This window comes from Sinocyclocheilus grahami, unplaced genomic scaffold, assembly GCF_001515645.1.
Source record: "Sinocyclocheilus grahami isolate Dianchi unplaced genomic scaffold, SAMN03320097.WGS_v1.1 scaffold730.1, whole genome shotgun sequence".
Lineage (NCBI taxonomy): Eukaryota > Metazoa > Chordata > Actinopteri > Cypriniformes > Cyprinidae > Sinocyclocheilus > Sinocyclocheilus grahami.
In genome coordinates this window covers 197,915-208,893 of record NW_015505909.1, presented here as the reverse complement: position 1 = coordinate 208,893, position 10,979 = coordinate 197,915, and the positions used below count along the sequence as shown (strand labels likewise).

Sequence of the window (10,979 nt, the reverse complement as noted above, 5' to 3'; positions counted from 1 at the left end):
TGTGTGTGTGTGTGTGTGTGTGTGTGTGTGTGTGTGTGTGTACTGGTTTAACCATACTTGTGAGGACCAAATGTGGGGATGGGTTAGCTGATAGAAAATATCATCAACCTTATAGAAAATCAATGGAAGTCTATGCAATATCCAAACTAGTGTGTGTGTGAGAGAGTGTGTGTGTGTGTGTGTGTGTGTGTACGGGTTTAACCATACTTGTGAGGACCAAATGTGGGGATGGGTTAGCTGATAGAAAATATCATCAACCTTATAGAGAATCAATGGAAGTCTATGCAATATCCAAACTAGTGTGTGTGTGAGAGAGTGTGTGTGTGTGTGAGAGAGAGAGAGAGAGAGAGAGAGAGAGAGAGAGAGAGAGAGAGAGAGAGAGAGAGAGAGAGAGAGAGAGAGAGAGAGAGAGAGAGAGAGAGAGAGAGAGAGAGAGAGAGAGAGAGAGAGAGAGAGTGTGTGTGTGTGTGTGTGAGAGAGAGAGAGAGAGAGTGAGTGTGTGTGTGTGTGTGTGTTTCCTGTAGCTCAGGTCAGGCTGACCTCTGCACCAAATGAATCTCTCCAGCTCTTTGTTGAAAATACCAGAATTGTTAATGAATCGTAAAACCTAATTAGTCGTTATTTTGCCTGGTAGTGTAATTAGTAATGTAATGGCTTACAGTCACTGTCAACTGTAATATAAGTTAATTTAATTGTCAGAGCATTTGATGACAGATTAAACTGTGATTAATGGATCGAGCACACACACACACAGCTGTTTTTATTTGCACAGACATCTCTTGCTCTGGATTATGAATGTGTGAGCAGCAGGCAGATGCTTGTTTTAAGGTCTGTTAGTGCTCTGAGCTCAAACACACACACAGAGCAATTATTCAAGCTGGCATGAGGATGGAGGCGGAGCTACAGCCGGCCAATCTCCCACCAGCCCCCTCCACACACACACACACACACACACACACACACACACTTGCATAATCGCAGTGGAGCGAGAGACAGTCGCACGCTCACTGTGCCGCTCGCAGCATGGCTGGATTGTACCACTCCTGTGCTTGAAGACAGAGAAGCCAGACAAAGGCAGGCGTGATGGGGCAGCTGTGCTGCTTCCCTCTCTCTCGACAGGAGGATAAGCTCAGTAAGTCTGTGGACGGAGCGCCTCTGCATTCAGAGATCAGCGCACTGGAGGCTTTGTGAGCGCGTTGTGAGCGCCGAGGCTGAGATTCTACTAGCTGTCTGAATGATGCTTGAGTTTGGATGTTGAGCATGATTTCATGCACTGATTGGGGTCTGTCTGAGGTGGGAGTGACTGTGGTCTGCATGTGGGCGTTACAGAAGGTCATTTGCTCTGGAAATACCATTTAGATACGTAATAATGACATTCAGGTCTTAGGGTTAAGATCATGATCAGATGGATTCTAAAGTTGGCTCTCAGTCTGTAATGAAGGCGCACCAGTCTTTCGAAAGAGAAATGTAGCTTTAGGTCCAAATAAATGAGAAAAAAACTTGTATAACATCTTTTATATTGTTGTCTGCTCGCCGTGGCTCACTGTTGTCTCTTGTAGAGTATGTATATCATGCACATGGTGTGTTCCTATATGCTCTTCAAGTGGAGATGGAATATTGTAATTACCGTAAGTCTGACAGAGCGAAGTCGAAGTGGGAAACTAATTCTAGATGATCCACGAGTGGTCTAATTGTGATGTGTGTCAATTTAAAACATGGCAGAAACACTGAACTCTAATACAGATGATCTCCTTTAATGTATCTATAATCTGTAGATCAGTGAGCAGAAAGCTATTTTATTATGAATTGTTTTGCAAGTCATTTTAATTTTACTTGAAATCATCTTAAACAGCTTTCACGTTTTGTTTTATGTGACAAACATTTAGTTAGGATAACATGAAAAATGATTAATCACATCTAAAATAAAAGTTTTTGTTTATATAATATATGTGTGTGTTACTGCATATATTTATTATGTATAAATACACAAACATATGTGTATATATTTAAAAAAATATTTACATGTATGTATATATATTTTCATATATAATTTGTTATATATATATAAATATTTTATATATAAACAAAACATATTTTTCTTAAATATATACATGCATGTGTATTTATATACATAATAAATATACACATTACACATATATTACATAAAAACTTTTATTTTAGATGCGATTAATCACGATTAATCATTTGACAGCATAGATGGAAATTAATAATTTTCATTATTTTGAATTCAGATGTAGTTTTTGGGTTTTCTATTTATCAATATATTTAAAGATCGATACAAATCTTTTTTGGCATTGATGGTTCTGTAAAGCACCTATAACATTCATGGAAACTTTCCAATGCACAAGAGGTACTTTACAGTGGAAAGTTCTTTTCAATTATTAGCCTAAAAGTAAAAAAAAAAAATAATGATTCTTTTAAAAATGGTTCACTGAAAGGGTCTTTGGTGAACCAAAAATGGTTCTTCTATTGAATTACTGTGAAAACCTCCTTGTGGAAGCTTTATTTTAAGAGTGGAGGCTACTTCATTGTTACGTTGGGTACGAGTATCCCATTTGCATGGAAGGCAGCTTAATTCCATGTTAGTTTGACATTAGGATGCATCTCACAATCATGACAGAGAGGGGCCTCTACACGGCCGCAGGGCCCTGCAGGAGCGTAATCCGTCATTATTTAGATGAGCCTCAGTTTGACGGCAGGGACTGCAGATGCAGCACATGGTGTGCACTAAAGCTCGTGCCCTACTTAGAGCTCACGTGATGGTGAGGAGCAGTCAGTCGCGCATGAGAGAGCGGCAGAGGAATGCACACTGTATGCATGGGAAGAGCTCATGGGGCTCAGAAATACAGTGTGTTTATGAGGCTGACGGGTCACAGCGAGAGCTCAGTGTGTGTGTGTGTGATGCTCTCAGAGCCGGAGCTTTGTGTTAAAGCAGTGGGATGCATATAAATAATAGACACTGGCACACAGACACAGCATGGCTGCCTCCACATTCACACGCCGCTGTCTGATGTCCTGGAGATGAGGAACACAAACACACACTCCCCACCTGAGGAACAGCGTTTGAGGCTGGTCTCTTAAAGACGTCTCAGTGTGTGAATAGAGGCTGATGACTTTTCTCCTATGCTGTGTGTGTGGTCTTCTGTTTGTTGAGATGAACTGAAGGACGGTGATACATCAGAGCAGAAACACCAGCCTTGAGCTCAGAAAGTACACAAGTGTTTGTGTTCGTGTGTGTGTGTGTGTGTGTGTGTGTGTGTGTGTGTGTGTGTGTGTGTAAGGTCAGATTTGATTACCTTGTGCGGTTCTCCAGAGATACAGCACACACAGATAAGAGCTCCCAAACTCACTGAGCTCTCAGTGGCTCACCATCAAAATGTTGGACAAGACTGTGTATGATTCATAATTTTTATGGATCTCATTTGAGCCGAGGCTGATTTGTCAAACTTTCAGATTTGAGACTAAACAAAAAAGCATTATGAATCACCAACAAAGATCTGTTTCCAGATTGAAGTCTTGTTCACTCAAACAAACAAAATGAAAAGGCGCTACATTCTGAGTAGTAGTAGTCGACTGAGAGGGATTTTATGATGGCCAGAGCAGGCTGATGTATATCAGGGTACGTCTGCACAACAACGGTGGACTAAAAACTGAACAATTGTGCGTACAGACAACAACATTGTCAGAAATTAGCCCTGTTCACACAGATCCATGAAAATGACTGAAAGCGCTGTATCATTCATGCCAGGCCAGTAGTTGGTGACGTCACTTTGTAAAGAAACTCACACATACCTATAGACTGAACACGTCATTTGCATGAACATGACGTCACTATTTTCACAAATGAGCATTTTTGTAGTTTACAATCAAGGTATAATTTTCAAAAACTTTGAAACCCGTTTTGAAAAGTTTGTGTTTTCATGCTCCCGAACAGCCAAAACACACCATTTATACCGTTTCATTTAAAGATCGCGAATACAATACAGTTAAATGTATAATTAACACAATAGTTACTAAATTAGAAATAAATCATTTGGAGTTTCCTACTGTAATCCTATTATCGTATTTTTAACAAATAAAGAAATGACCATTTACTTGATTTGTTTAACCTCCTGTCTCATGATTTATTAACCAGAACTGTTAAAGACAGTGAACTAATGAAGACGGAGAAGTGGATCTCAGTGCTGTCAAAATAAAAGTCCCGCTTCCAGCACTGATCAGCCAAACAGAAAACCTATTGGCAGATACTGATCATTAAAAAATGTCAAATACTGACAATTGTCAATTCAAGACCAAGAGCCAAATTGTAGATGAAAGGGCTGTTCACACCAGGAGCAAGGCTGAACGAGAACCAGCTTCACTCCAGTACAGTAGGTGGCGCTGATCGACAATCAGATTGACTCCAGTGCATTAGATCGCTGTAAAGATAGATGACTTTATCCTCTATTAGCCGGTGGCCATTCTGGAAACACGTCACACTTGCACAGGAGAACCAAAAACCAGCTGTGCACCAGCGCCTTTAAACTACTGCTGTAAACGCCAGTAGCTTCTCACCATGTAAACCATCTGACTACACGGACAAAAAACCTTGATTGGTTATATACTTAGCTTATATGAGCATTATAAGCAGCCTATAATGGTATAAAGATGAATTAAACAAATTTGGACATTAAAAATGTGAGGTGTGAAAAGCAGAGCCCATGATAGGGCATGTTTATTTGTGGCAGGTTATGTAGTAACAGGCCGGTGGAGTTTCACTGGAAATGAGTTCTTGAAATAGCAGCTGGTGCTTGGCTTTCTAAAGTGGGCGCAAGACGAACAGACCGTCTTAAATGCACACACTGGCTATTTGAGGTGAGAAGGCTCATAACACTGATCTAGGACCAGCCTCTCCATCACATGACCGCAGGAGATGGCATGAATCAGGCCGTTCCTCAGGAGACAGGAGATGAGGCTTCGCCATCAGAGAAACACAGACGTTCATTCTACACGCCCACACATCAGTGTCCGAACCAGTGATTAAACATCAGAAATCTTACTTGAAGATCTGCGTCAGGATATTAAGATTTGATTTTAGAGAATATAGCTCTGAACTGACCTTACAACAGTGATTATTTATAGGAATAGTCCAACCAAAAATGAAAATTTCCTCCTCAGGCCATCCTACGATTTGTAGAAATGTAGCACTGCATCAGTGTCTCAGCAGTGGATGCTCTGCAGTGAATGGGTGCCGTCAGAATGAGAGTCCAAACAGCTGATAAACACATCACAATAATCCACAGCACTCCAGTCCACCAGTTAACATCTGGAGAAGACAAAAGCTGAAACAAGACGTTTTTTAACTAAAATACCATAGAATTCATAATCCATAATAACTCTTCCTCCAGTGAGTCAGTGTTCTGGTGTGAATCAGGAGAGAAATCTGCACAGATCACGCAGCGTTTAAACAGCTCTAAACACATATGTGGCTGGATTTTGATGTGAGAGACAACAGCAGATGCACTTTTTCACTGGAGGAAGCGTTATTATGGATTATGGACAAATAGTAGTAGAAGATGAGAGTAGAAAACTCTATTAACTAGCCACTCTGGATATGTAGTATTTGACATGCATGTGTCATAACAACGCCCTTGGCTTTCACCTCTTAAAGGATTTTTTCAACAAAAAAAAAAAGGATTGCATGCATCCAACAGTTCAGTAAAGCTTGATGGACAGAATGGCAGAAATCAACAAGGCTTCTCAGCGCAATGATTTGATTGGCTCTTTGGGCTGTCAGCCGTTTATCTGGGGTTAAGGTCAATTCAGTTATTGCCTCAATGATTGAGAAAGAGTTTTTAATGCAGTGTTATTGGGAAAGTGTCTCAAGTTGACTTAACAAGAACCAGACTGGATCATGTCTGTGTTTGCTGGAGGAGAATGTGGGAGATATGAGATCTGGCCTGTTGATGTTCAGTGCGTCAAACATGTAGTGCATGACGGGATTTATGCCATGAGACTTGATTGATGGATGCTGTAAGGTTATGCATTGGTTGTTTCATGTATTCATGTATTTTAAGTGCATCGCAAGTGCCTCGAAGGTTCCTCTCTGATGCTCAAACAGATCAATGTTTTGAGGTTTGAGAAAGATTTTAAACAAGTAAAGACGAGACCATTTAATGTAGCCAGAATATGAGACTAACAGAGAGACACTGGAGAGTCTGCTGTTGTGTTTTGGCCAGTGACTTGACGGATGATTCGATTAACACCAGTCAGTTATTGTGTCGGTTGTAAACAACACACAGTACACAGTGTACTGATATGAGTATCAAATCAATTACGCAATCAAATAAAGCTGCACAATTAAATAAGTAATCGAGATTATCATGCAGTTCATTTCAGATCTGCTCCTGTTGCATCATGTTTATATTGTGTTTTTTGTTGAAGAACAAGAAAAGCAATGCTTTTAGTATTTCTAAATTGACTGTTGAACTCGATGCATTGTAGACAGTGTTTTACCCAACATGCACTGCAGAGACACTCCCATTCAAATCAACAAGACGTAGGTGTGGCTGAATCAGACATTTGAGTAATCTCAACCTTTCATAATCACAATTACAGTATCAAGAGAAATAATCAGCAATGTCGTTATTGTCATGCTCATGCAGCCGAAAAATCAAAGCCGTCGTAATTGTTCCGAAATCTACGAAACATGATCTGGAAGCCATCAATCAGCTGCGGTGATGTGATTGAGCCCGAAGCCTGCGCTCATGACGGTGAATCAGCAGCGTCTCGTCCTGCTTCATCAGACCATCTGTGTGATTCTGATGGTTTATGGTGCTCAGAGTGTGAGGAAATCACTTCAGGTTGTTAATGTGTTGTTTATCTTGCAGATCTTTTGCAAAGCAGGCAGCGTGCCACTCGGACAAGTACGTGTTCCTCCCTTCATGTCTCTGTGTAGTGTACTTTAACCCCTCACTACCCTACTGCTGAGGGACTAGACGCAGATTCACCCCACTGTGTTTGTTTGCAGTAGCCAATCTTATCCATTATTTAAGGGATGCACGATATATCGCGGAGCAGAAAGTATGAGCAGAAATCAGCATTTTAACTCCTCTGGTTCGGCTGATATACTGGAAGCAGATAGTATCACAGATTACTGTATCGTTTTAGCCAACTGTGAGTCATTAGATGTACTATAGTATAGTACTAACCAACGTTAAAGTAATGCTTTGATTCCTATTTTAAGCATTAAATTAGACAAGTGCAAATCTAGATTGCTGATCTAGTGTAACATACAAAATGGTATATATTTATGATATTAGATGTCAAAATTACAGTAAATTATTTTACTGTCAAATTTAAAACAAAAGTACTAAACATTGATAATTATATGTAAGTATAGTTTTTTTTAAAGGAATTAATACTTTTGTTCGAGGATGCATTAAATTGATGAAAAGTGACAGTAAAGACATTTATAATGTTACAAAAGTAAATGCTGTTATTTTGAACTTTCTATTCATCTGTGAATCCTGAAAAATAAACTGTATCCCGGTTTCCACAAAAATATTGTGCAGCACGACTGTTTTCAACATTGATGATAATCAGAAATGTTTCTGGAGCAGCAGATCAGCATATTATACTGATTTCTGAAGATCATGTGACACTGAAGACTGGAATAATGATGCTGAAAATACAGCTGCACATCACAGAAATACAGTACAGTTTAACAGAGATTCACATAGCAAACAGCTGTTTTAAATTATAATCATGTTTCACTGTTTTTACTGTATTTTGGATCAAATAAATGCAGCCTCGGTGAGCAGAAGAGACATCTTTCAAAAACATTTAAAAATCGTACTTATTCCAAAGTTTTGAACAGTAATGTGGGTTATAAATTATTATTAATTTATGGGTTATCAGCTGAATAATTACTGGCATCAGTCAGAGTGTCAATATCTGTGCATCCCTCCATTATTCCTGTTTAGATGAATCTAATGATGAACAGAAAGTCTGAAGGCTGAGAAAGAGAGCTTTAGCTGGTAATTGTGATGTTCCTCATTAGCACCTGTAACCCTGTGTGTGTTTGACAGGCAGCTTTTACTGATGCCTCTGTGTGTGTGTGTGTGTGTGTGTAGGTATTAAGAATTCCCCGGAGGATGAGGAGTTAGTGAGTCTGAGTAAGCAGCTGGTGGAAGATGCCGTGTTGCGGGCCGTGCAGCAGTACATGGAGGAAACTCAACAGAACGGCACCGCGCCGAAAGACGAGGCTCCGCCGGGGGCCGCCGGCAAACTTAACACCACCAAATGACCACGTGAGCCCTGAGCCGGACCCTGCGGAGAGCCGCAACACGCCTCCACCTGCCAGGGGGCGCCAGAGCGCAGCGGAGAGCGATTGAGTTGAGCTGAAGTGGAGCAGAGAGTGAACACAAGCCAAGTGAAGACGCACACAGCACTCGAACTGAACTTTATTTTCCTGCCTTCCCCCCGTCCTGCATCACTATCTGTTTGACTTTATTTGTGACGGATCCTTCAGAGAACAAGCACACAGGTTCACACACACACACACACACACACACACACACACACATGCTGCTGTAGTGTCCGGAGGCCATTGCTTTGGCATCTTCACATCTGACAATCACAGTGAACTGCTCAGATGGACTGCACATGACCTGCAGGCCTGAAGCCCGAGCCGTCAGAACAGCTTATGAACTCTGAAAGTGTTATGAACACGCTGTTGCTTTTGTGTGTGTGTAACCCTGTCAGATGATGATGTGTGTGTTGTTTGTGCCGTAGGGTGTGTGTTTGCTCAGAGCAGAATGGATCGGGAAAGAGAGCGCAGGCGGACGCAGGTAGAGGCCATAAAGACACTGTTAGCACAGGAAAACATTCGAGCTAAGATCCGACAGGAGCTCGACTCGGCCGTCAGAGGGAGTCCACACTGAAGCTCATGGACACACACAACCATCTCAAAGTAAACGCACTCACACACACAGACCTTCACTGATGAACACACACACATACTCTGTGAGGTTCAGAAAAGCCACACACACATCAGTCCACAGCGTTCTTACTGAAGCGAGGCCGGCCTGAAGTAAGCTTACTATATGATTTTTGGGGGGAATTAAAATGTAAATGAGCTGATTTGATTTGTCACAGTGGCCTTAGAGAAATCACACCTTCTTATATTGCTGAAGAACATGCCGTTTCACTTTTGCTTTTGCGTATTTTCACCAGAACCTTCAAATGTGTCTTTTTATGCTCCCTGTCCTGATCTCTCTTGAGTTTGCCCGTTCTGATGAAGTGTTGAAGCCAGCTCCATTCATGTAAACAGTGCTGTGACGTCATCGTTCAGCGTTTCCTTTCCCATCTGTCACTTTTTTTACTCTTAAAAATAAAGATGACAGCGAGTGGACGTGATTCATTTCTCTGCGCGGCTCTGTGTTAATGATGGAGGTTGAGGTTGTTCTTAGAGTGTAGATCAGTCTTGTGTCTCAGAGTCATGTTGGCAGGGTTTTTCCGAGAGCTGCTTGCAGACACATTTGCAACGCCTCCAACTTTACGTTGGACTATTTTTTCCCTCATCCTCTGAAATAAGCATATTGCGTGCCGTCTGCTGAGCGTGAGAGAAATCAAAGCACCACTGAGAACAACAGCCTTGGCACATTCGAGGCTCTAGAGTTCTGACACGAGGACTAGACGTTTATTCGAGGGCAGGCAGAAATAAGATTTAGCTTCTGAAGCCCGGTTTGGTCATTATTTCTCAGCAGGGTGTCTGTAAAAGAATGTTTGCATGGATAAAACTTAGAAATTCAGATGCCAAATAATTCACTGAGGACAAATTCATTCTTAAAACTTAAAAAAAAAAAAAATTCTCACATGGTCATATTACACATAATATGCATATAATATACATTTTGTATCAAATTATTTTTATCTAAATCATAAATTGTCACATTAAAGCCGCTGGTGTTTATTGAGAATAATACAGTATAAATATACACTTTTAAATCTGGCAGTACTATTTTAAAAAGAAATGTTTTTTAAAGAAATTATACTTTTATTTATTATTGTTACAAAAGATTTCTGTTTCTAATAAATGCTGTTCTTTTGAACTTTATGTTCATCTGTGAATCCTGGAAAATAAAATGTATCACAGTTTCCACAAAAATATTGTGCAGCACGACTGTGTTCAACATTGATGATAATCAGAAATGTTTCTCGAGCAGCAGATCAGCATATTATACTGATTTCTGAAGATCATGTGACACTGAAGACTGGAGTAATGATGCTGAAAATACAGCTGCGCATCACAGAAATACATTACAGTTTAACAGAGATTCACACAGAACACAGCTGTTTTAAACCGTAATAATATTTCACTATTTTTGCTGTATTTTAGTAAATGTGGTCTTGGTGAGCAGAAGAGACTCTGCAGTACAGTGGTCATGTTGCTTACAGTAGCCCCTTTGAACGGTTCACATGATTCGCTCTTGATGTTTTCTTTCTTCTTAAAATCTCTCAGTCATTGTGACGCGTGACGACCTTTCCTAAACACTCCTTCATTATACCCAAAATACTGTACACAAGCGCTTACAGTGCCACAGCACGCAGAGCTCAAACGCAAGAGCACTCTGAAATCAACTTTTTCTCTTCCTTCTTGTAAAAGCGGAGATGTCGGAGCATGAGCTTGTCTAAAAACAGGAAGCAGTTTGGCCCAGAATTTTTTCCAGAGACACGGGAGGAATATTTTCAATTCAACCCACAATTAAATCACCGGTTCAGCGCCTGTAAAAGCACATCTCGTCCCCCTGAGAAATAACCTCCATCTGAACAAGGGCTGTAGCGGTGTAGTGTCAGGATCAGTCAGTCACCCTGAAGGTCTGAAGCACGGATCTGTCCAATCCCATAATGCACATCTCGGATGGCCTGAGGGTGAGTAAATTAACAGCAAATTTCATTTTTGGGTGAACTATCCC

The 10,979-nt window shown here is 40.7% G+C and overlaps 1 protein-coding gene across 1 annotated transcript in view; it reads left to right on the top strand.

Moving 5' to 3' along the window:
• The window catches only part of LOC107560479 (A-kinase anchor protein 7-like), a 49,691-nt gene extending 40,271 nt beyond the window's left edge, over positions 1-9,420 (top strand). The window contains exons 7-8 of the mRNA XM_016244663.1: positions 6,891-6,926; positions 8,136-9,420. Coding sequence (XP_016100149.1) covers positions 6,891-6,926; positions 8,136-8,308 — 209 coding nt within the window. The 3' untranslated portion in view covers positions 8,309-9,420. The remainder of the gene's footprint in view (positions 1-6,890; positions 6,927-8,135) is intronic.
• The last annotated feature ends 1,559 nt before the right edge of the window (positions 9,421-10,979 follow it).